This window comes from Vicugna pacos, chromosome 1 (genome assembly GCF_048564905.1).
Source record: "Vicugna pacos chromosome 1, VicPac4, whole genome shotgun sequence".
NCBI lineage: Eukaryota > Metazoa > Chordata > Mammalia > Artiodactyla > Camelidae > Vicugna > Vicugna pacos.
Genome location: NC_132987.1, coordinates 77,225,292 through 77,252,117, shown reverse-complemented (window position 1 = coordinate 77,252,117; position 26,826 = coordinate 77,225,292). Strand labels below are relative to the sequence as shown.

At 37.7% G+C, this 26,826-nt stretch overlaps 1 protein-coding gene across 2 annotated transcripts in view; it reads right to left on the bottom strand.

Moving 5' to 3' along the window:
• Window positions 1–12,513: 12,513 nt before the first annotated feature.
• Window positions 12,514–26,826, bottom strand: part of IFT57 (intraflagellar transport 57) — a 52,396-nt gene continuing 38,083 nt past the window's right edge. The window contains exons 7-11 of one of the 2 annotated variants that reach the window (XM_006215913.2): window positions 18,153–18,224; window positions 17,216–17,347; window positions 15,806–15,868; window positions 13,898–13,964; window positions 12,514–12,904 (exon numbers count right to left, since the gene is read on the bottom strand). In XM_006215913.2, the coding sequence (XP_006215975.1) occupies window positions 12,726–12,904; window positions 13,898–13,964; window positions 15,806–15,868; window positions 17,216–17,347; window positions 18,153–18,224 (513 nt within the window). In that variant the 3' untranslated portion in view covers window positions 12,514–12,725. The remainder of the gene's footprint in view (window positions 12,905–13,897; window positions 13,965–15,805; window positions 15,869–17,215; window positions 17,348–18,152; window positions 18,225–26,826) is intronic. The other variant, XM_072965671.1, reaches the window with a different exon arrangement.

Here is a 26,826-nt window from a genome sequence, read left to right as displayed (position 1 = left end):
GGAGGCATCAGTCTCAGAAAGAATCCTGGGCTGCAGGCTAGGAGGCTGGCTTTTCTCTGACTTCTCCTCCACCCAAATGCCTGTGAGCAGCTCACTTCACCTGAGCCTCCTGTTCGTTAAATCAGGGTAGTGGTTTCTGCTTTGGGCGTCTCTGTGGCTGAATGGGAAAGCAGAGTGAGAATGGATGGATATGCTGTTTAACAGGATAAGGTCTATTAAAGATTAATAGGACTATTAATGTCTCAGCAGGGCACTTCCTCACCTTGGAAAGAGAACTGAGATGTCAGGAAACACAGCCCATCCCTCTAGGCCAGGGCTTCCTAACCTCAGCTGAACTATACAGCAATAAGATATCTAAGTTTTCCACTGTAATGTCATCCAGGCCTATATATGTGTAAAATATGCACACATGGATATAAAATATCGGGATATCAATACTTGAATGACAGCAACAACAAAAAGAACCTTCCTTTCAGCCAGCTCACACTGAACTGGCCTGTGAGGGGTGCTGGTTTTCTGCTCCCTGAAGAGACAGGAAATGTCAAAGGGACCCAGTGCCAAACTCAGAGCCCTGCCAGCCCGCGTTCTAGCCCTGGGAATAGGCCCACGGCCTTAGGAGCCTGGTACCAAGTCCATCCAAGAACTCTTCAAACTCAGTGAGAGGGAATAAACCTGCTTATCTTTTTTTTTTTCCTGAAAGTGAGTGGCTCTATGGGTCTGGTGTTGCTGGTACCTGTGGTGGTGATTAGAGTCTAGCAGGCAGCGAAAATTCACTGGTTTCCACTTAAATGCCCTCTGGGCTCCACAGGTTACACAGAGGAGTGAAGCAGCCAAGAGAAGAATTCTTATAATCCAGTGTCATTATGTTTCGTATTCAGAACTGCCAGTGATGGCCTCGTTTCAGGAACACACCCGGGAGTGGTGAGGACTGAGGTCCAACCGCAAGCATCGCTCCTCTTGCTCTGGTTGTCACAGATGGAATGCAGGCTTCAGGTTGTGGCGACCTCTGATTTTCAGTTGAGGTCTTAATCTGAATTTTCTGTGAAATTATTCTGAGCTTTGAATGTCAGTGTGTGCGTACGCATGCTCACACACACAGGCACAGATCGTCATGGGAGACAAGCGGGGGTGGCCTCCTTGGGGATCCCTGGACCCTCGGGTGGTGGGGAGGAGTTGGTGGCGCTGCAGGAGGTGCAGACGTGATACAACCTCGCACCATGGCAACACTACCATGTTCTCCCTTTCCGGAGCTCAGCCCGAACTCCAAGGTAGGGGTAGAGAGGCTGCTGGGATGTGTAGACGTCCATCAACTCCCTAAGGACTGGCAGTTGAGTAGCCTTTAGAATGGCTTTAGATTCCTGTTGAGGTTTGTTGAAGATCATGAGTTCCCTGGCCTCAAGGGAGTTAAAATGGGGCTAATGGAACTGTGCTTTGAAAGCTGTGTGAATTTCTAAGGGAAGCTAGATGAATCTTATTACAGGAAAGGTGGGTCCACAAGTGGAACTTGGTGACCCCTATAATCGTAAGCCCTGGCTACTTCTCTTAAGGCGAAAAGGTAAACGGGCTGATGATGACCATCTTTGCACTTACAAAACAGCAGTGCTGAAATCCTATAAAGGTGATTCCGGTGGACTGGTTTGCTCCAGAACTGGAAGGATAAGTACTTCCAAATGATTCATTGTCTTGCTTCTTTCGACTCCTTGGAATTTCCCAAATGCTAAGCAACAGGCAAGAAACTCTCCCAGGGCACAGACTACAACTATAAATTTGGAGAGGGTCGTTCTATTCAGCCGATGATTTCAATTTTCTCACCCATTAAAGGGTATGGCAAAGAACGCCCTTTCAATACACCGTGAAAGCTGATTTGGAAGCCAAAGGCTTGCTTCTTTTCTCTTACTATTAAGCCTGTACGTAGAAATCAGCCACACCTAATTTAATCACATCTGTTTCTATTTTTTTTGATGATGAGATGCAGGGATTTATAAGCTGAGGCTTAGCACCCTAGGGGAGGGGGAGGGGGGCAGCGGTGCTGGAGGTGGGGAGACCTACACGCGGAGCGCCCCATGGTGCCGTCAGCTCCACCACCCCATTTACGCCTCACAGCTCCCCAGAGGGAGGGATCATTACCATCATTTTATAACAAAGTGAACTTTCTTTTTGGAGGTTTGTTCCAATTACAAATCAAAGTGAAAAATTAGAGCAGTACACAAGGAACAAGGGAAGGCAGGAAAGAAGGGAAACATTAGAAGCTACATTCCTCTCATTTGCATTTAAGTGCAAATTAACGCTTCTTAGTTTCCATCCCCTGGCCAGTCCTTGTGGGTAAACATTTCCAGTCCTCGGGCCTTTTCTCAGTCTGTTTTGCACCACCTCACCCACTCCAGGCTTGCGGTAGAGCCTCCTGGGGGACGGGCGACTCCAGATTCTGGCCCCGATTCTGTCTGAGCTGCGCAGCTGTGTCAGCCTCGCTCGCTCCCGGCCACAGGGGCGCAGGAATGAACGGGGCGGAACTGCTCACGGCCAGTGGGTGCGATTGGGGCCAGTGCTCTTCCAGCGCCTTCCAGCCTCCCGGTGAGAGTAGGACCAACAGTATCTGCCTAAACAAGGAGATAAGAAACTGACTGAAGGGGGCACTTTTGGAAGAGCTGCATCCTCTGCAAATAATGGGACTGCTGAGTGCTTTCCAAGAGCCATGCCGTTTTCCGGTGTCCTGGACTTTCTGTATCCTCTCCGAGGGATGGTCACTGCAGGGGAGGCCCATCCAGTACCCCTGCCTCTGTCCTGTTTCGCTTCCAGACCCAGGGCCTGGGAGGACCAGCTCTTAACTCTCTTTCTCCACAATCTGGCATGACCTAGTTTAGCATCTTGTGTCATACCAACTCTGCTCTGACCCCTGGCCTGCTGCCCCCAGATTGAAACCCCAGGATTGCCTTTTCCTGAGCCTAAACTGTATTAAATTGTGACATCCCTGACTGGCCGTTCCTGTCTCTCCCTCTCTTCTCAGGCTTCCCTATTCCCTGAGACACAATATGGTTGAAATTAGGCCAGTGAGTAGCCTTATAACAGCCTCTAAGTGTATAAACAAAAGGAATAGTCCCACGTCTCTCACTTTAAATCAAAAGCTACAAATGATTAAGCTTAGTGAGGAAGGCATGTTGAAAGCTGAGCCAGGCTTCTTGCACCAAACAGTTAAGCCAAGTTGTGAATGCAAAGGAAAAGTTCTTGAAGGAAATTAAAAGCGCTACTCCAGTGAACATATGAATGATAAGGGAGCGAAACAGTCTTACTGCTTCCTAGAGAGAAGATCAAACCAACCGTAACATTCCCTTTAGCCAAAGCCTAATCAAGAGCAAAGCCCTAACTCTCTTCAGTTCTGTGATGGCTGGGTGTGAAGAAGCTATAGAAGAAAAGTTTGAAGCCAGCAGAGGTTAGTTCATGAGGTTTAAGAAAAGAAGGTGTCTCCATAACATCGAAGTACAAGGTGAAGCAGCAAGTACTGATGTAGAAGCTGTAGCAAGTTATCCAGAAGATCCCATCCATGAAACAGGCTTATATGGGAAGAAGATGCCATCCTCGATTTTCATAGCTAGAGAGGAGAAGTCAATGCCTGGCTTCAAAGCTTCAAAGGACAGGCTGACTCTCTTGTTAGAAGCTAATGCCGCTAGTGACTTTAAGTTGAAGCCAATACTCATTTACCATTCTGAAAATCCTAGGGCCTAAGAATTATGCTAAATCTACTTTACCTGTGCTCTATAAATGGAACAACAGAGCCAGGATGACAGCACTTCTGTTTACAAACATGGCTTGTGGAAAACAAGCCCACTGTTGACCTACTGCTCAGAAAAAAAGGTTCCCTTCAAAATATTACTGCTCATCGACAATGCACCTGGTCATCCAAGAACTCGGATGGAGATGTACAATTAGGTACCTGTTGTTTTCATGCCTGCCAACATGATACCCATTCTGCAGCCTATGGATCAAGTAGTCATTTTGACTTTCAAGTCTTAAAGAAATATATTTCATAAGGCTATAGCTGCCAAAGATAGTGATCTCTCTGATGAATCTGGGCAAAGAAAACTGAAAAACTTCTGGAAAGCATTCACCATTCTAGCTGCCATTAAGAACATTTGGCATTTATGGGAAGAGATCAAAATATCAACATTAACAGGAGTTGGGAAGAAGTTGATTCCAACCCTCATGGATGAATGACATTGACGGGTTGAAGACTTCCATGGAGGAAGTAACAGCAGATGTGAAGGAAATAACAAGAGAACAAGAATTAGAAGTGGAACCTGAAGATGTGACTTATTTGCTACAGTCTCATGATAAAACTTGAATGGATGAGTTCAATAGAGTTGCTTCTTATAGATGAGCAGAAAAAGTGTTTTCTTGAGATGGAAACTACTCCTGGTAAAGATGCTGTGAAGATTGTTGAAATGACAACAAAGGGTTTAGAATATGACATAAACTTAGTTGACAAAGCAAGAGCAGGATTTGAGAAAACTGACTCTAATTTTGAAAGAAGTTCTGCTGTGGGTAAAACACTATCAAACAGCACTACAGGCTACAGAGAAATCGTTCATGAAAGGAAGAGTCAATCGATGCAGCAAACTTCATTTTTGTCTTATTTCAAGAAATGGCCACAGCCACCCCCAACCTTTAGCAACCACCACCCTGATCAGCCAGCAGCCATTAACAGGGGAAAAGACCCTCCACCTGCAAAAAGATTACGACTCACTGAAGGCTCAGATGATGGCTAGCATATTTCAGCAATATATTTAAATTAATATATGTACTTTTTTTTAGACATAATGCCATCACACACTTAATAGACTACAGTAGAGCATAAACATAACTTCTACATGCACTGGGAAACCAAAAAATTCCTGTGACTCACTGCTTTTCTGTGGTGGTCTGGAACTGAACTGCAGTATCTCTGAGGTATGCCTGTACATATATTAAGTTCCTTGCAAAATAGTAGCTGCTCAATAAAGGATTACTATAATTAAAACATTTTATTATACTATAGCTAACTTGACTTACTTTTACCCTCCTACATCATATATGTTTACATTTCTCAGATTGAATATATTATGACTACAAATCCTAAGTTCACTATCGTGTGGTCTTGGACATGTTACTTAGCTTCTCTGAATCTCAGTTTCACATCTGTAAAATGGAAATAATACCTCCCTCACTCAGCTGCAAAATAAGATTGGTAATACAGATAATATGCTTAGCGCCATGCCTGGCATACTGAGATATAATTGGTATTTTCACTATCTTTGTGCCTTTGTTCGTGTTAGTTCTTAGAATGCTGCTTCTCCTCTTATATTTTGCAAAATTCTAGAAGACCTGGTTGAAGTATCCTTTTTTCTCAGTGGATTCATATTTCCTCAGTTGCATTCCACTGCATCCAGTTCTATTATTATTATTATTAATTATTATTATTATTATTATTACAGTTTATTACATTATGCATATTAGATTTACCACTTTTCCTGCTTGACTCTTATCCTGCTATTCAAACTCCATTTTATCTTCCTTTTATCCCAGTGTTCCTCTAATACTTCCTCTGGACTATCTGATCCAGCATGCTTATTCCCCAACAAATCCCCATGACTTTGCTTCTTTCCTTCTGCCTGGAATGGCTTTTCCCATTTTTCTTTGCTACTGGAATCTGACACATCCCTCAAGGATCAACTCTATGAATTCTTTTCTGTTTCCTCCAAGTTAGAATCACTTTTTCCACTCAGCTTCAGTTAACACTCTTTCTCTATTATGAAACTTAGTATTTATAACATTTCAATTATATGCATGTATCTTTCCCATTAGACTGTGAGTTCTCGGAGAGAAGGATAATGTCTTATTCATATTAGTTTCCCTCAGCACCTAATACTGTGCCCCAAATATAGTAGTAATTCATCAATTTTTGTTGTATTTGTACAGCATAAGTGTACTAATAGCATCTGCCCAAACCAAGAGGTCACATATGTGACTGAAGGTGGCACTTCTGGATTAGTGGTACCTTCTGTAAAGCTCATGGATTGCTGAATGGTTTCTAAGAACCAGATGAATAGATAGCTTAAAATCTCTAACAGTGTCTATCTGAAATAAAGTATCCAGTCACGAACATAAGTACAGGCTGACGTATAATGACCAGCGAAGTCCAGCAAGCATAGGAGAAATCAGGCCATATGCAAGGGCAAGGGAAACTAAGAAAAATCTAATAAACTCTGGCTGTGACTTTTAGTCTCTGTGTATTCTGAAATTTGTGCTTGTGGAAAACTGGCCAGTTTCAGCATGGTTGGGTCAGGGATGTTTCCTGTTATCAATAGGAAGCTGCTATACAATTAAATAGATCAATGATGCAGTGAACTGAATTAGTTGTTTTTTTTATAGTCAAGTAATTGAACTAGTTGTGCATTCTACATATTTCTAGTTGTACAAGCATGATCTTTGAATCCATCATGTAAGAAGACGCTTGGACTGCTTTAGTCAATTGATTTGAGAAGCAGTGAAAGGAACTGGGTTTAGTTAGGAAGACAGTAAAATATCAAAAAATGGTGCAGGGGATGCACATTTGACACACTCAGTAGCTTTATGGAGACTTAATGATTTTTGAGAACAATTTGCAAATCTGGTCTAATTCAGTTAGTACTATAATCATCTACCTTAAAATATGGTGGAACATTCTGTTGTATATTTACCACATTTGGTTCTGGTCTATGGAACATTATAATACTATCAGCGGTGTGCTGGTAAACCAGCTCTCTGTCCTGTTTTCTTTTTGTTTTTTAAAGCCATGATTTTTAGTGTTTTCCTATTTCTATGGTGTAAATACTCCCATTATGGGCTGGTTTTAAGCTACCAACAGTTTAACGATTGCTTTTAAAGTTTCTGAATCTCTGACAATCAGCTCTTAGAAGCTAGTACATCATTGCAAGTTACTACGAACAGCGGAGGAGAGCCTGTTAAAGTTTTTAAAACTTTAAATCACGCAGTCTTAGGACTAGAAGCATTCAGCCTATTCTAGTCCTACTCCTAACTTTTCAGAAGAAAAAAAAATTGACCCTGAGGATAAGTGATATCCTGAAAGTCATGCAGAAAATTACTAGCAGACTTAGGATTGGAATCAAGGTGTCTGACCTCACCATGCAGTATACTATGCAGAAGTCTTTATACAGGGAGTAGAGAAAAAAGCAGTCATTGGACATGAATGGAAACATGACTGTATAATCTTGCTTTGGGATGTGGATGGGACAGGATGGGTGGCAGGGGCTGTGAACATGAAGTTTCTCCAGAGCTGCTCCAAGCTGTGTTGAGAATAATTTAGGAAATCGTGCAGATTGTAATCTTGGTTTACTAAGTGGGCAGACCATTTTACTTTTTTGGGCTTTGGTTTTATGATTTTTTTAAGTGACAGTTTTTAATATTAGTATGTCTTAATTGCTAGTGTTTGTTAAATAATCTAGAGTATGTAGTAAAATGATCAATCCAGGTGGAGCTAATATTAACAGTTCATAGGCCACACTTTAAGAAATACTAATTGAGATCCTCTTTAAAGATGCTTTCAGATCTAAGATAGTTTATCAGTTTACTTGTAGCCAGGAAACATTTCTAAAGTGGTAGTTTCTTAAAGCAATTCTTAGGTGAGCTGCCTCAAAGTCACCTGAGGAGCTTTTTAAAATTTCTGACCACCCAAGGTCACACCCAAGACCAATGAAATGAGAACTGAGGGAGAAGAGGCCTAGGAAATTGTTTCTTTCTTTTTTTTTTTTTTGAAGTTGCCTTTTTGATTTTGATTTCCAACTAGTTAGGAACGTCAGAGCTTCCTAGCCTAGAAAATGCTTTGCAGGGTACGAAAGTGGTAACTAGTTGTTAACTACTAACCCATAGAGTAGGGACTATATCCAAAGACTAAGTCTATCCTACAGCTTTCTCAAGTAAGTGATGGGAAGAAGCAGGGGATGGGCTCTGAGGGCCACCTGGGAAGTGTCCTGCTGGTACTGAGCAGTGAGTGCAAGGACACTCACCTGGAGAACAAGGCGAGCCTGAAGTAAAACACGGATGGTGAATCAGCAAATCACAGGTTTGAACTTTGTATGTCTGCATCAATAGCACACAATTCTGGAAATCTGATGCTGGAGATGTGTTATTTAGAACACAGTAAGATGACCATGGTTCTTGCTCTTCTCTCTCCTGTATTTTTTTTTTTAACTTGCCAAACAACAAACTAGTGAATCCAAAATTGTTTTTAGCTTTTAAAATGTCATTCCAACCTTTCAAAAATAAAATTTAGGATTTATTATTTGGTTGTTGGGCACATTCAGTTTTAAAAAAGGTAAAGTCATAGCAATGGTTACTATTTGACCACAAAATAGGGGAGGTCTTGCTAACTACTATAATTGGATTGCTATAATGAAAACTACTTTAAAGAAGAAACAAAAAGCCTTTTGGGCTGGCATAAAAGAGTTTTAAGGCATCTGGCCATTTAATCCTAGGTTCTCTATGAAGTTTCTCAAATCTTCAGAGTCTACTGACGTTCAGAGAGCATCCATCCATGCTTGTTTACCATTCACGCAGCCAAGTTATGAATCAGAGAGTGACGCTATGTTTTCTTAACTTCCTACACAGGTCTACCAGTTCTAATAAAAGGTTGAAAAATAATCTCAAATTTGTTTACTGATTTTCACACACCCATTTACCTAAATCTGCATTCTTAAAGTGTGTTCCTGGGTGAAAAGGGTCTGTGATGACAGATTTGAAAAAAAATAATGGAACTACATTTGCTGTCCACACAGTCACAATGGAGAAAATTAGTTCTGAAGAAAAGGGAACTTACTTAACATTTCTCAGATTTACTCATTACAGAAACTTTTGTTTAATCTCATGGGAAATACTGACCTAGATAAATTAAGACAGCAGTAGAAAAAAACTTCCTTAGAGGTATCAAAAAGTTGTTCCTACTTGGTCAATGAATTAATGATTATATAAGTTTTAAGACATGTTCAATCGGCCATATAGTTTTATTGGACAGGTCATATGATTTCAACAAGTTGGTTGTCCATTTGATTCAGTGAGGCTAACTTCTATATAAAGCATATAATTTCCAAGAACCATCATTTTTTAGCTTTATATTTTGAAATAATTTGATTTATAGAAAAGTTGTAAAAAATGTACAATGGATTTCTATATATTCTTCTCTCAAATTCCCAAAATGTTAACAATTCACCATTTTTTTATCACTCTCCTTTTCTATGTGCATGAATATACCAACACACACATGCATATTTACATCTTTTTCTCTGCACCATTTGAAAGCAGACTGCTGACATGATGCACCTTTCCCTCCAAATACTTGCGTGTTGCTAAAAGCAAGGATATTCTTTTACACAACCACAGTACAAATATGAAAGTTTAGCATTGATTTAGTACTATTATCCAGTCTATAGATCTTATTCTAATTTTACCTGTCCCAATAATATCCTTTTCTAACAAATACAAATGTTTTTTACTGGGCCCAGGAGCCAATCTGGAATCACTTGTTGCATTTAATTATGCCTCTTTCATCTCCTTTAATTTGGAGCAGTTCCTCAGTCTTGTTTTTCATGCCATTGTAACATTTTTGAAAGATTGCAGGTCATATTGTACAATGTCCCTCCACTGGATCTGTCTGATCTTTCCTCATGACTAGATTCAAGTCATACATTTTCAGGAGTGTGTGCTCTTTGCAGGAGAAACATGATGTCTATTAGTCGCACAACTAGCAATGTTAACTTTTGATCACTGCCAGGTTTTCTCTTTATAGAATATCTTACCTACTTTGAGATTATGTAAATATTGTTTTCATTAAACCTTCACCTACTAGTTTTAGCATCTATCAATCTAAATAAAGGGGTAAACTGAGGCAAGCTCAAATTACCAGAAATATCGGTGCCACTTTCCTGACAGCATTTGCTCATTTCATTCTCTGTGTCACATTGGTAATTCCTGCAATATTTCAAACTTTTAATTATTATTATTATATTTGTTATGGTGATCTGTGATCAGTGATCTTGATGTTACTTCTGAGTCACTAAATCTCAGATGATCATTAGCATTTTTTAGCAATAAGTTGTTTTTGATTAAAACGTGTATGATGTTTTTAAAGACATAATGCTACTGAACACATAAGACTCCAGAATATTGTAAACATAACTTTTATATGCACTTGGAAAGCAAAAGAATTGTGTGACTTGCTTTATTGTCACCTTCCCTGTATTGCCGTGGTCTGAACCTGCAACTGAACCTGCAACACATGAGGTGTGCCTGGATGGTAGCTGCCAGATGGTGATTTATGAACACAGTATTCCTTTTACTTCAGCTGCCATTCTATTGTAAGGAAGACCTTTCTCTTCTGCCACTGATTTATTGATCTCTATCTGTATGGATTCATGGTTTCTTGTTTTATCCTGTGGGTTATAATTTATTACTATAATTATTTATTTTGATGCTAAATTGTCCCAGATTGGCTGGTAGGATATCCTTCAATCTGACTTTAGCCATAACCCTATCATTCTTTGAGCATTTCCTTACCTTCTGGCAGAGTAAGACCGTCCAGGCTCATCTTGTGCTTCCCCTCCCCTAGTCCAGGAATCAAAAGCCTGTTTCTTTTTTTTCTTTTTTTTTTTCCTTTAAGTAGAAAATTTAGAAACCAAGATCTGAGTGCTAGGTTTTCTCATTGTTACTGGGCTGTCACTGCTTCTAGAGCCTCTCAGAGGACAGAACTAGTTAATACATGTATATATGTATTTCTGTATCTATATTTATATATTCCTATTAATCTATATGTATGAAAAACCCACACATTCATACTGATGCTGCCAGTTCCAATCTTGTACCCATCATTTATAAACACTGTCTTGAAATTCCGTCAAAACTCACAGACTTGAAGTCACTAAATTCACCAGCTGTAGAAGAGGAGCTACAAGATATTCTGGAACTGCATAGTACCAGTCACTCCCCATTCACTTACTAGCTCATATCCTGTTTGCTAGGTCTTTGCCTAGGAATATGGAAATGAAAAAGGCTTTCCTCCTTAGCCTCAAGCACGATTGAAGAAAATACAATTTCAATATTAAGTTCTGTATTAGAGTTATTCACAGTGGTCTATGGGAAGAGAGGAGGGCCCCCCAACTCGACCTGAGAAAACTGGATTATTTTAGGAAATAAAAATAGGTTGTTTACACCACTTATTGGAAGAGTTCTTAGATTATTTGTGTTTGCATGAAATGAAGAGTGCACTTCGCTTCTGAGCAAAAGTACATCTTATGGAGAGCCCTGATTTACCTAGGAGGGTTCTCTGCATTGATTGACTTCATCAAAAAACTGCTCAGCCATGACAATACCTATGCAAATGAGCTCCAGGGGAATCAATGTTAGCTTGTGGGACCAAAGGTAGATTTTATTCTTTCTACTCCACCCCCTCCGAATGACCATAAAAGAAGGGAAAAGTTTTGAACTTTTTCAAACCACCTATTAACACAAATTAAATAAATCGACTTATTCACCATTTTATTGATTGCCACCCTCTTGAGCAATAGAGTAGTTTACACATACTGATATTTTTTTTTCTAAACTCAATCTTAAACCAGAAAGAGTATGAAGGAAAGAAAAAGATAGTTTAGGGTACATGTCTAGAAAGTAAGGGCTTAAAAAAAGAAATTGGAGGGGAGTAAAATATTAGGATAAAAAAGAGAAAGGGATTTTATTACTTTTGTTGTCAGATGTATATATATGTGTGTGTGTGTGTATATATATATATATATATATATATATGTATGTATATATATAGTATTCTTATCAAAATTTACCATTAGAACTCCCCCCACCTTTTCAAAAAATAAATGTGGGCTATCTTCTGGTTTGAGCTCCTCTCACCAGTTTCCTCCAGTTCCAGGTCTGTTCACTCTAATAATGCTTACTTGACCAACTTAGAAATCAAAGACTAGAAAGTTGCTGCTGCTGTCAGCACATGGATCTTTTTTCTTTTTTTCTAAACATTTTTTTATTGAGTTACAGTCATTTTACAATGTTGTGTCAAAGCACACGGACCTTTGACAAAAGCCTGGCCCCGTCCTTCTGATGACAAGTGCCTCTGCGCCCAGAGGCGGCCAGTGACGGCTGGGGATCCTTTCCAAGAAGCCAAACTATCCTCACCTCAGCTTTATGGTTACCTAAAATTATACTTTTTCAAAAAAGCAGAAGAAAAAACTTCAGTACCTTTATTAATACCTGAAGTTTATTACTTATTATGAGTCTTTCTTGATAAAACTGACTTTATATCTTCTATGATCTGAGGCCACTTAATAAAAAATAAACATTTCCACGTGCTGACAGCAGCAGCACCTGTGGGAAGCACGGGTCAGATACACTTTGCATTGTGTACCTCCCCCTCACACGCATGGAACAGTAAGAACAGTGAGCCACCAGGTGGGGGCTTCAATATAGGTAGTGATTAGTGAAAGCTCCTTTGAAAGTGAGAATTTTTAATTACTTTATTAAATATTATATTCACTTTAAAGGGTTTGACCATCCATAATCACTATGATACAATATGTGTATACATATATAAAAAATACTCATTCAACATGCTTGAAGAGCAGTAACTGTGTTTTGAAATCTATGCAATATGAAATGTAATTTGATATAAAAAACCAACTAATTAGAAGAAGAAAAATGCTTTAATAAGAGCCTATTGCAGATTCTGGAATGACTGTTGCATGCATGTCCCTAGTCATGTTGGACTTCTCCTTCAGTTTTGACTGGAGTAATGTGTGTTCCACAACACCGATTCTAATGTCCATCTGAATGGTTTCTTGCTTCAGCTTCGTTAAGCTCTGTTTAATCTTCACCAAAGGAGCTGCAGAATGAAAATAACGTGGAATAAAAATGCTCATTTGGAGTATCAGCATATTATAGAACTGTATGACATTTTCCTCACTTTGTCTTAAGCCAAAAATAGGGTTAAAAACACAGCCAACAATTTAGTGACATTCAGTTTTTATGTGGCATTTCAAACACCTGAGATTTTTAAGCTGGGAAATGATGTAGCATTTGATGTACCAAGGCTGAACTTCCTTTCTTTTCCAGGAGAGTAGCTAAAGGAGTGTTTAAGGATGTCTTCAATATTTTTTTACAGGCTAGTATATTTGTCTGAAGGAAAAGGGGATACAGCGGAGAGAAAGGGAAGGAAGAAATACCTTTGAGACATAGCTAATGGGCTCATTCAAACATACCGCAAACCTCCTATACATCGCCTTTTGAAAGATCCCTCAGTATACACTGTTAGAGCTCTAGAAACACTTTCCAGAGCATAGAAGGGCCTTAGGCAGTCACCACTAGGCCATGCCAAGGTAAGTAGCTCACGATGGAGATAATTACTACACAATTATTAATTCTTCCCTATTTGACCCTTGCACAGTCAGGTCTACAGGGGAAGGGGAAAAAAAAAAGGTCGTCACATCACTGCCTTTGTGCCATTTGGGCATATACTTAGAGTTCTTTCTGTACATAAAATGGAATAATAATGCTCACTTGATGGAAACAGAACAAAATATTACTTTTAAATTGGCATAACGAAGTACATATTTAAATGTTTCCCACTCTTTCTGGATTAATACAGTTTGAATTTTAAAAAATCCAAAATGATAGTAAAAACATTATGACTCTTCTCAGCTCATTTATAAGAAGAGTAGTTTACTGGTTTTCAGACATCATTTTTGTACCACATACCTTTCCCTCAAACATACTCATTTTAAAAAGTAGACTTCCTATTTATTAAGTTAAATAATGTATTTCTTAAAGAGATATTCTTCTTTTGCTCATTTTCTCCTTAAAATGAGTGTCTACTTACCACCATCAGTCATACTGCTGCCTTTTTCTTCCATTTCTTGTTTTACCTTTTCTAGCTCTTCTGTAACCTTTAATTTTAAAAAGAAGTTTTCATCCGCCCTGGATTTTAATAAACTTTCAAAATTCTTGAATGATGTATTAAGAAAATTAATTCAGACATAACACATACATAAAGGGATAGAGAGACGTTAGCAGTATCCTGGACATAATTTGAATTAACAGGATGTGCATGCAGGGACGCAGAGCTTTTTACCTTCCGAGAGTGCGCCTGTTGTTAAACTTCACCAAATCACTTTCACATTAACCTTCTCAGGTTGTAACATTGTAGAATAAAAACAATCTAAGTTTTTTTAGGCACCAGGCACTGAAGCCCTGCAGTTATCTCACGGCAGCTGCCATGCCAGTCTCTAATGATCAGTTATTGATTAAAATAGCATAACCATCCTAAAAAGATTTTTGATTTCTAAAGGTTTTTACTAGGCATCTTTCTTAATATTGCAGTTTCATAAGAGAATATACCTTTTCCTCTATAAGACACTAAAAATAGCATTTATGCCATATGGCTATATATAAAAATATTCTAACTGCTTTATCCAAAAACCCATGAACTCTAAGAGGCGTACTATGCCTTTACATTGGCACTTATCTGTACTCCACGTCATAGTCAAAATTAAACTACTAGAGCCTCCAATATTAGCAAAATTCCAAACTAGCATTAATACAGGTAGAAAATAACATCTTTAAAAAAATGAAAAGTTTTCATATGATCTAGAACTAAGCCATAATTATTTTAACTTAGTCAGCTTTATTTTTATCATCCTGGTGAGTAAAAACTTCCTTGGGAATAAAGTGCTCATCCAAGTAAAGCAAATTAATTTTTTTCCGGCACCTGAAATGTTACAACCGGGGATAACTACGTACTCTGAAAGAACTAAATGGTTCCCTGGACTCCCTTCAAGTGTTAATTTACCTAACGTAAGTGCGCTCTTTAATTCTGTATAATGTTTTATCTAGCTAGAGGCACCACAGGATTAGAGTCTAAATATTTCTAAAGTTATATTTTCAGTATTTTAAAGTAACTATTTATTCCTCAAATAATCTCCATAAAAGAAGCTTAATTCTGTTATATAGAATAGTTTGTGACAATTATACTTGATTGTAACCAAAGATAATCTTGGATTTTAGTCCCACATTTGTTAGTGACCTTGTTGTTAGGTTTTTTTTTTTAACCTCCTAGCTCTTAAATGAAAAATGGGAATATATATTAGTTTTTTATATATATGTATATATACACACACATATATATATATACATATATATAGGTAAGACCTAATATATAATATATACTGTTAATATAATAGGTCATATATTAGGTCTTACATCTCATACAAGATGATGAAACTAAATATGACAATATAGGTGAAAATGCCGTAAGTATTTAGAAGGGAAAGGGTTACAAGCCACTCCCGATTTGTGGACAGAGAACTATTCAGGATCACACACAAGTTATTAACAACAACCACTAAAAACAAATCTTATATCTCACAGACTAACATAAAAATTTATTATAAAGATTTAAGTCGGTGCTTTACCTACTCTACTATGTATTAATTATAATTATTATATTTTTTAAAAGATTAAAGGTTAGAAATGTGCTAATATTATCAGCATGTTTTATGCTACACTTAGTAAAACTTAAGGCATTTTGTGGAAGCAAGCAGTATATAAATACATAATTAATGTATTGATAAGAGAATTTAGGGATCTTTTTCTAAAGAAAAGGATTTAGAGAAATGGAAGCAATTACTAAAATAAACCACCCCCAGCTGAAGCAGCATTAAACCATTCATGGTTTGAACAGCAGGGCCCAGCTGTCAGGTGAGAATTTGGGAGAGCGCACAGTGTGTACCTCAGACAGGAGTCTGGTCCTTTCAGTCACTCCGCCGTTTCCCTGCTGGTAACGCTCCCTTGCCTGAGGGAGAAAACATTTTGTTTAATGGCAAGTTCAAAACAGAAGCAGATTACTTAAATATGACCTCTTTGTGTTTGCAATTTCTACATATCATTTTATGACAACCCCCCTCTTCGTCTGTGAGTACATTTGTGAAAAGTGACATTTAACGGTAGCTATTTTATGTCCCTAATAGGCACTATGGATTTAACCAAAGCACTATACAATGATGAACTGCCTTAACCTTCATATAATGACTGTGTGACTCACATGGGTGTGGTTCACAATAAAAACTGTCCTCAGCCATTCCTAAACAGTTTAGACAGTGGCTCTTGGTCGATCTAATCTGCGTGCTATGCAGACAAAAGCAGTTCTAAAAAATCAATCATAATAGAGCAACAGAATCAGTAATTAATAAGGATTACAAACAGTATGACAGTCTGCAATATGTTCTTGGGAACTAATTTAACAATCAATTATTTAATATCAATGCTTGAGAGATACAGGGTGGCTTTAATCAGAGAATTCTTACAGTATTTAAAAAGTATTCATGAATAGATGTGTATACGTATAATTAAACAAATAACAATAAAACAGTGAAGGTTACTTTCTGCTTGGTCTTTGAGAACTTCTGAAAGTACAGAAGTATCTCAAGTTTATTTCAATTTTTTTCTCTTTCTAACCTTGTCTGCTGAAAGACAAAATATGCTTTCAACTGACATTTGCAAGTATTCTTACTAGTCTTCCTCCATATCAGGAAAGAGGGGGCATAAACCCCAAAGGAAAGCTTTAGCTCGCTACTGCAGGAACAAAGCACTGCTACTTTCAAAAGCTGAAGGTTTTATTTTATTTTTGGTTGAAATTCTAAAACTTTGAAAGGATTAAAAAATTTGCTCATTTAATTAATTAAACTACTTGTCTTTGAGTGTGTCTTGCTTTCATATTCCTTACTATGTGGTTGTGAGCCTCTGTGGCAAGGATGTCTCTTCTCCCTGACACATGTAAATGCATACTATTCTACTTCCTCCTACTCACAGCAGTAAATTAACAGCAGACTTGCAAACACAACCAGGTGTCCTGACACACTGTTCCTGTTCTAAGCTATGTTCCTCAACCATATATGCCTTCCCTTACTTAAATCAAGTGAAGAAACGCATTCAAAGACTTCTAGGAGGTAATTTCCATCACATGTAAAATGGAGACGAGAAATTCCATTGCCTCACTTGGCTTCCTAAAGTGGGCAGAGAACCAATGTGTTGCTGTTTGTGAAAAGCACTGCATGATTCTCAAATGAAAAGTGCTGTGTGTCAAGCTTAGGGCTTAGGGTCATTAATTGGAATGAATCCCTGAGTACCATTCTTCCCTCACCTCACTCAGCTGGGCTTGTGCTGCACGATATTCTTGAACCAAGTGCTCAAGCTGATTGTTGATGTACTTTTCTCGGCTGCCAATCTTTTCCAGAGTCCTACTGATTTCATTATGAAGTTTGTCCAAAAATCCCTAAAAATTTCATGAAATTTTAGTAGACAAAAGAAGTCACAAATATATTTTTCAAAAGTAGTTTAAAATGGGTTAAATCTACCTCAATCCATCCCACAAATTCTCAACCACAAATGAAAAGATAGTTTGAAATTTTCAGTGACAAGAAAGGCTATAATGAGAATTATTTTCGTCACACTTTGCAGAATGTTAAAATAAAAAGCACCTGGTAGTTAGTCAATTTAGTTGTCCTTATGCAAATCTAAAATGTATGTGAGTGGAATCTGCTTTATATAAAGTTCACAATCAAAGTAGATAAGGGAATAAGATGATTTTCTTGTGGCAAAATTCAAAGATGACTGGAATATTTCAGTTGGAAGTAGATCACTAAACTTATAGCTCTAGCCTGGGACCTGCAACTTCTCACTCCAGCTTTGCTTCTTTGTGGTATCCTCCAAGTCCCTATTTTTGGCAGGGCAGCAAGCCTGGGAAGCTGCAGATTCTAGGGATTGCTGGCCTCATGCTCTGTTAAATCTACTGAGAGTCAGGGAGGAAAGAATGATGAAATGATTCTAACATACATACATATATAAATATACTATATATATCTAATACATGAAATATACTAGATATATGTTATATTTTGTATAGTCACCTTTCTTCAGTTGGGTTGAGTGTCAGGGCTGTTGAAATGTAATATGGTACATTCAATCAGTAACTTCCTCAAGGGCAAGGATTAGGTGTTTTTTCTTTCATGTTCTCTCTTAACAGGTATTTCACAGATGAGTAAATGTACCCATGTACTCATCTTAAGTAATTCACCTACCTTGGTCTCCTTTAGAGCAGATTCAATTCCATTTTTGTGTTGGTGCATTTGGTCAACATGGATTCTCCAATCCTACAGGCATAAGAGCATAATAGGAACATATAAAAAAAAACTACATTTCCTTCTTTCCTCTACTTTTTTGAAGTTGTATCCTTTATCTTAATTACTTTAGTTGCTACCCATTTCAGGTGGGAGAGTCCTATATATAGCCTGCAATCAGATTATAAAGAAATATTTGTAGAGCACTTTAGGATAAAAGGTTCTAAATAAATGTAAATTATTTTATGTGTTCACAGAGTGATGTCTGACAATTTGAATATAAATTATCCCTGCACTGCTGGTGGTTAATATTTATGACTACCCATCAAAATGAAAAAAATTCTAATTACTGGAAAAGAAATACTTGTTTAAACAGTAACAATTATGTTTGCCAGAAGCAAGTCTGGAATCAAGAATCATATATCAAATATTAGCTTGTCCCTTGAAAATTAAAATGGGGCCCTCTTCAGAATTTTGGTGTCTCTTTCATGAAAGGAAGTCTACAATGATTATTAGAGTTCATGTATTTGAGATATATTGTAGTAGACAGATCTGAATTTGTGTGCATATTTGAAATCTACTCCAATATTTTAATTTCCTACAAGAGATCTTCAAATTTTTTGGTTTACATTACTAAAGGTAACAATTTTAAGACTTGAGAAATACTCATCAGAAGATAAAAAATATTAAGGTGAACTGATGTAAGTGATGGAACCAGGATACCCTTCAGTCACACATACCTGTTTGCATACCTTGAAGCTACACTTTGCTAACTACACTATTTTGTGAAGGAAAAACTCTTGTGAATAGTCCCATTCTACTGATTTCTTAACTTTGACACATGGGCTAGTGATTATAGGGTAAAAAAAATCCTTGCGTACTTATACCAACTATAAAATTATATTAAAACTGCAAAGAACCCCAAAGAGCACCTAGCCTGACCTTTATCACTGCACAGATAGGCAAACAGAGGCCCAGCGACAGAAAGGGGCACACCCGAAGCCACACAGATAGTGGTGCACTGGGATCAGAAGCCAAATATACTAATTCCCACCCAGGATGTTTTGGCAGTTCAGAGTTAACAAAAGGAGGAACCGGCTGCTTGACACCAGTGAAGGTACTGGAGCAAAGAATTAATCAGCACATTCATTTATCCTTAAGTATTTTTCTGTCTCATGAGCAGAAAGTATCTCAGAATATGAGAGCTTGGAAAGGAACTTAAAGCTTCTCTACTTATCCATTTAACAGTCATCTAGAGCAACGCCTTCAATTTACAGTTGAGGGGACAGTTCACTGACCATGACTATGGCTAGACAGACACGGCAAGGAAACAGGCCCCTCCAATCCATCCAGTCAACACTGAGACAGGGAGGAGGAGCAACTGGCTGGCCTGTTGCAACTAGACCTTATATGGTTAAGCCTCAAAATAGAAACCTGTCTTAAGCTCAAGCGAGCATCTTTATGAAAGAAAATAAACATAACTATCATTATATAAATTTTTTAAAAAAGTACTCATCCTGCTTAATTCCAAAAATAATTTTAGAAGCTTAATAAACACCAAGCTCAAGTATTCCTTTTGGTCTCTGTCAGTAAACAAGCAAACAAACATATATGTGTATGTTTATAAATGTATAAACATACACATATATTTATACATGCATTATATATAGTTTTAAAATTTATTGTAATTGATGTGTTTAAAATAGTTTGTGTTCTGCTTTTTCTATCCAGCATTATTTTCCGCCCAGCAAATGTAAAAAATGTATTTTTTCATGTTTTGACATTTAAAGTATTTTGAGAGAAGCAAACATGCCTGACTCATCTATGTATAACTATGATGACTTCCATTGATGTTAAACTCCATGAAGGAGCTGGCATTTCAGTGGAAAACTGAAGCAGGAGCAGCATTTCAACGTGCTAGAAAGGAGGGGGAGAGGAGGGGTAATTTAGGCTGAGGGAGTAACAAGAACAAGGAAAAACAGGAAAATACATAGGGAACAAGTAGCCCAAGCTGGCCAGAATATAACACACAAAACTCTTGGGGTGGGTGGGGTGGGGAGGATGAATCACAAGAAAACAAAGCTGGAGAGCTAGGTTAAATGAGATCAAGGGCTTTAATTAAAGAGTGTGGATTTTATCATGTAGATAATGGAGAGCTATCAAAGACTTCCAGTTTCAGTTTTAAAGACAAGTCTGTGTTTTGAGAAAGTAACAGGGTGAAGGACTGATTAGAAAGGCAAGAGACTGAAGACAGGTAGTAGATCAGTTAAGAGCTGTGTCATGGTCCACCTGACAGGTTAGCAGAGGTTAATTAGAGCAGTGCCAGTAAGAATGGGAGAGAAGGATGGATTCAAGGGACACTGCGGGATGGACAGCAGCACGGAGCACTGACGAAGGGGAAGTGTGGGGTGGCTGAAGTGGAGGCAGGCAAGGAGAGAGAAGGCGTCTTTAAGGTTTTTAGCCTTAGGAACTAAGAGGATAGTAATATCACAGTGTGGCAAGAACAGCTCAGTTTTCAGGGAGTCAGAAATACTGAGGAAGAATCTGGTTTTGGACTTTTTAATCTGATAAAGCCACTGGAACATTTGTGTATTCTTACTGCCTTTTAAAGTGGAAAGCTAGTAATGATTTATAATTATCTGCCAGGCAAATTCAAATGTTTGTTTTATTACAAATCTTCTAGATGGACACATTTCCTGATGTACAGCTATTTTTTAAAAAGCCTTAAAAGCGTTCTTACCTTTAGCCTAGCAATTTCACCTCTAGAAATTACTCTCAAGGAAATAATTGGGGATACATACAAAGATCAATGTATAAATTCAGTGTAAAACAGCAGAAGACTCTCTAAATATCTAACAGTAGAGGATAGTTTAAACTAATTTTGTAATATTTATTTCATCCCTAAAAATAATGCAGTATGATACCATTTTTATAGAGCTCAAAACCAAGCAAAACGCAAGGATACACAATTGGGAGATACACGTGTATATGAAAACACCCCCACCCCCAAAAAAGAGACAGAGAGAGAAGAGGAGGCAGCAGCTAATGCCAATACACAAACCAGAGGACAATGGTTACCCAGGGTGGGGAGGGCAGCAGCAGGGCAGCACATAGGTAACTTCCAGGGGGTTGTAATGGCCTAGTTCTCAAGTTGGGCAGTGGGTTTGTGTTTATTTTATTACTGAATTTTATAATTCTACGTGATTGCATTTAAATACATTGATATTATATATTGAAATATTAGATTCATGTTTTCAAAAAACATTTCACAGCCAGTAAAAATGCATGTTAACAACATATAGTAATGTGGAAAAACATTGCCAAAAGAGTATATGTCCAATTTAGTATAAATTAACATTTGTGTATATTTGTATGTGTATATTAAGACAGAGGTTTGAACATTGGTGTTTTAAATTTCTTCCTCATCCTTCCAAAATTTTCCAAATTTCCTATAAGAGAATTTTGTCATTTTTAATCACTAGGGGAAAAAACAGTCAAAAACTTCTGGGTGCCTGGATATTCTCAAAAGGTTTTTAATAGAGTTACAGTATAGAATATAAACGATTGTACTTATAATGCTTTAAAAACATGAATATAAAAAGGCAAAATACATAGCTTAAAAAAAAACTACAACTGAGATGGTTAAAAACTTTACAAAGGTTTGTGGTAAGAATGGAGATCTGATAGGTTTTAATGACATGCAAGAATTTGATCCTCTAAGTAATAGTAAAAGGAACTGTTAATGATAGCAATTCTTACATAAGAGAGAACCCATCAGGTTACAATGCACTTTTAAGTACCTTTCCATATTTGAGACTCGCAGGGGTTTGGAGCACTGAGTTCACATCTCATCCCCACGTCCCCTCTATCCTTCCCTATGAGAGGGTTATGTGATTTGCTGGCTGGTTGTGGGAGGAGTATACTTCCCTGCTCCACTGATGCTGGCCTTGGCCATGTGAATTCCTTTGGGCAGGACATGGCCTAGGCCAGGACTGTGCAGAAGCTGTAAGAGGCATCCACCAGCTCTCTTGCCCTTTCTTTCAGCCATGATAATATGCATGCTCCACATAGGGGTTCTCCTCCAGCTCTGAGAATAAGAAACATGGAACACAGCTGGGGTAGAGCCTCAGATGAGCCACACATCAGCAGATGTGTATCTTGAATGAGAATAAAAGTGTTATTATTATTGTAAACCACTGTGATTTGCGGGTTATCTGTAATACAGAAAAACTGACTATATATACATAATTTTTAGGAAAACAACAACAACAACAACAAGAATCAGATAGGTTAAATGACCTTTCCAAAGTTTCATGTCTGGAAAGTGAAAAGCATTTTCCCATATCAGTGCCTTTTCCACAAATTATATGCCGCTTTTCTTCGTGATAAAATGAACTGCCAAAGAGTATCTGAGGTAAACCAAGAATTATTTTTGTTATATATCAAGTGAGACCACATGGATCACTGCAGTTTACTGGTCACCTGTTCCAAAGTGCTCTAAGTGTGTCCATTAAGCATCATTTCTCATCTCTACTGAAGTGAGTTTTCCACCTATTCTAGCACATTTCCTCTCTCTATGGAAATGAGAAAACTAATAATGATACAGCATATCATTTCTTTAGACTTCCTAGTTTTAAAAATCCTTTCCTACAAAATCTCACGTGTAATTCTGTCAAAGGTACTGTTGTAACTATAGCCCCCTCCCCACTCCAAATTCTTTAGCACTGTATAATATATCTCCCTTTTTCAGAAACTGGAGAATTATGATGACTATCTGCAGATGGTGATTCACAGTACATCATAAAGTCAAAATGCACGAGAGCTAGCTGCAGCTGTTCAGGTGACTGGAAGCCTGTATGGATCTCTGGGTTTTACTTCAACAGAACAACACCCAAACAATTTCCTCTGCATGTGCAGAGACATTTTGTTTCTTTGCCTGGATCTCCAACTCAATGCTCAAAGCGCTTCTCTGAAACTGCAGGCGAAAGAGAGCCTGGAACATGAGCCAGGGATGGCAAATGGAACTTTTATCTGTATGTAAGTTTCACTAATTTACAACTTGTAAAATGTCAAACTCTCAGTCTTTTTGCACCCAAGTTTGAGCTTTATGTGTGGAGTGGCAGAGTGCCAAAGGACTCTGGATATAGAGAAGCTGAGGAAGGCACCAACGTGTGTACTGGGATGCTCTTCCCTGGGCTCAGGAAGAGGCCATGTCAAAGCACAGCTGACTCCAGCAGTCCGAGGGCAGGTCGAGGGCACCTTTTGCTCCAGCCCCTCCCCTCCCAAAGGGCAGGAGCAGGGCCCCAAAGCTCTGATGGGTCTCGAACTGCTTTCTATCACAAAATGTTACTTCTGCTGTATAACCTACCTTTCTCCTCTGTTCTTACTGTTCCTCCTTCAATTCTGTTATGAATGGTTATTGATGAAATCTTTTTTTGAGGGGGAGGGGGGTAGTTATGTTTGTTTACTTATTTATTTAATCAAGGTACTGGGGACTGAACCCAGGATCTTGTGCATGCTAAGAATGCACTCTACTGCTGAGCTATACCCTCACCCTACTAAATCTTAATTCGATGTTCTATTTTTGCAGTTTTATCTTAGTGAATATAAAAATATTTACAAGGGCTTTCATGGGCTCTGTCCATTAAAGGTGCCTAATCCTATTTTTCTTACTCGGCCTTTGTTTCACCTCTGAATTCACTTTCTCTAGGGATTTTCAGGCTTACTCTGGGGAGGAAATCCTATGTGCCTCCATTTCACAGACTGAATAACAAATTGAGGTTGTGTGATTTTTACACTGTCAATCACAAAATGATTAGGAAACCAGATGTCCCTTCTCTCACTGAGATTTTCTATTACACAAAGCCGACTCTTTCATTTCCTTACTTTGTCACCCAATTTCAATAAGGAGCACAAGCAACTCTGACAATTCCCAATTCAAGTTTGTATATTAAATGTTTCTTAGCTTGGTGTTCTCTTAAAACACAGATATTATAGTAGGTATGTTGCTTCTGATCTGCTGTGGACAATCTAGATAACAAACCTCGTGAAAAATCTCTAAAATCTAAATTCCGAAGGAGAATTCATTGGACTCTTCCATAAATAAAATGCATAGAATTTTGTAGTATCTATTTTGGCTACTCAGAAACCTTTTCTATCTCCTTCTGTGGGTACAGAACAGTCTCTCAATGGTCATATCCATTCTAGATCTTTTTAAGTCTAATAATAACCTCAGTGTTAAAATTCAAGGAATGCTTAGTATATGTCAGGCACTCTGCTAAGCACTGTCCCTACATCATCACATACAATTCCCTTAAATACTTCACTAAATAAGATAAGGAAATTGAGACATAGCTACTTTAAAGCAGACTGCCCAAGCTCACACAGGCAAGTCAGTGGTAGAGCCTGAACACGACAGACCACTAAATCATAGCATATAATCACCCTGACGAAATGTAGTAAAGCATAACTAAAAATTTCAAAGAGGTGATGGTTAAAGGAGACTTTAGTTTTATCTGTAATATTTGAATTTTTATAAGAATATATTTATATATCAACTGTATAATGAAAAAACACATTTAGAACATTTTGGGATAAACATATGCAATTAAAAACTTTCTCGCAAAGAACTATCCAGACCTAGATGGCTTTATCAGTGAATTTTCTCAAACATTTCAGAAAGAAATAACAATCACCTCATAAAACTCTACCAGAGAACAGAAAAAAAAAAGAGAAAGCAATTACCAACTTGTTTCATGAGAATTGCGCAGCATTACACTAAAACCTGACCAAGACACCTAAAATGCAAGAAGTATTACACATCAGTATCTTTTGTAAACTTAGACATAAAAATCCTCAACAGAGTATCAGCAAATAGAATTCAGTAATATACAAAAAGAGAATATAACATGATTAAGCTGCATTTATTCCAAAATGCAAGGTTAGTTTAATACTTTAAAAATCAATCATTATAATCCACCATAACACAAGAGAAAAAAAAGAGGAAGTAAATCAAATGGTCATCTTCATAGATGAAGAAAAAAACCATTTGAAAACACTTAACATCCATTCATAATAACTCAGCAAATTAGGAACAAAAGGGAAGTTTCTTAACCTACCTTATGACATTTATAAAAGTCATAAAGCTAACATCACCCTTAATGGTAAAACTGAAATATTGAAAGCTTTCCCCCTGCTAATGCCTCTTACATCCAACATAGACGAGGGTTTTTAATCAGCATTTCAAGCAAAATAAAGGAAGTAAAAGGAATAGGGCTTGTAAAGGAAGAAATAAGATTGATGTTATTTGCAGATGATATAATTGTATACACAGAAAATGCAAAAGAATCTACATGCCTACAGTCAGAACAAATAAGTGAATTTGGCAAGCTCGCTGGAGAAGGATACACACACAGAGAGAACTATTTTTACATAACAGCAATAAATAAGCAGAAAATAAAATCTAAAAGATATCATTTTCAATAGAATCAGATAGCAACAAATAGACCAATGCAATAAAATAGTGTTCAGATACAGACCTACACATACATGCTCTCTTTTTATGACAAAGTAGTGCACTGGTAAAAGGATAACCTTTTCAATAAACTGGTCAGTTGCATATACATATGAAAACCAGATAAATCTTAAGTTACACCTCACACCCTCATACTACACACAGGAATAAATGCTAGATGGATTGTAGATCTCAATGCTAAAGGTAAAACAACACAGTGTCAAGAAGAAAACAGGAGAATATCTTCATAGCACTGGAGGAAGCAAAGATTCTTAAACATAAATATTAGCCATACTCCCCTCCCCCTAAAATAGAGCATTTTGAGCATACTAAGATTAAATCACCATTTATCAAATACATCAATAAGAGGGAAAAGTGAAGGTAAAGAAGATATTTGCAATACATGTATTGGGAAAAGGTCTCATGTCCAGGGTATATAAAGAACTTCTACACATCAAAATAAAAAGCAAATAACCCAAAAGCAAAAGACAAAAGAGAATATCCAAATGTCAAATAAACATATGGAAAGAGGCTCAACTTCATTAGTCATCAAATGATAGTGAGACATCACAACATACCTACCATGATGAATAAAATTAAAAAGACTAAAACAATACTGAATGTTTGATGAAGATGGGGAGCTACTGGAACTCTCATCCACTGCTAGAAGGAGTATAAATTCATATAACCACTTTCAAAATCTATTTGGCAGGGTCTGCTAAAGCTGAACATAAGCATACACTATGATGTAGCAATTCCATTCTTAGTAGAAGCTGCAGTAGAAGTGCGTACTTATGTTTACCAAAAGATCTATATAAGAATTTTCAAATAAGCATTACATATGTTAGTTGAAAACTATAAACAACTCACATAAGCCAGATGTGGGCTACTCTGGAGGGGCATGACCTTGGGTTGGGCAGCTCTCTGAGGAGCAGACAGCTGGAGGTTGTCTGCTGACTGCACTCACTGTGGCTGGGCAGCAAGTGTTTGCTTGTAAGGAGATCTGGACAATTCAACTCTGTTTTACCATAAGGAGACAGACCTAGTTATTAAAATGATAACTGTAGCTGCAGTGCTAGAAAGCTAGGGCCAAGTGTGAGCTGGAGTCCCAAAATGATCAGT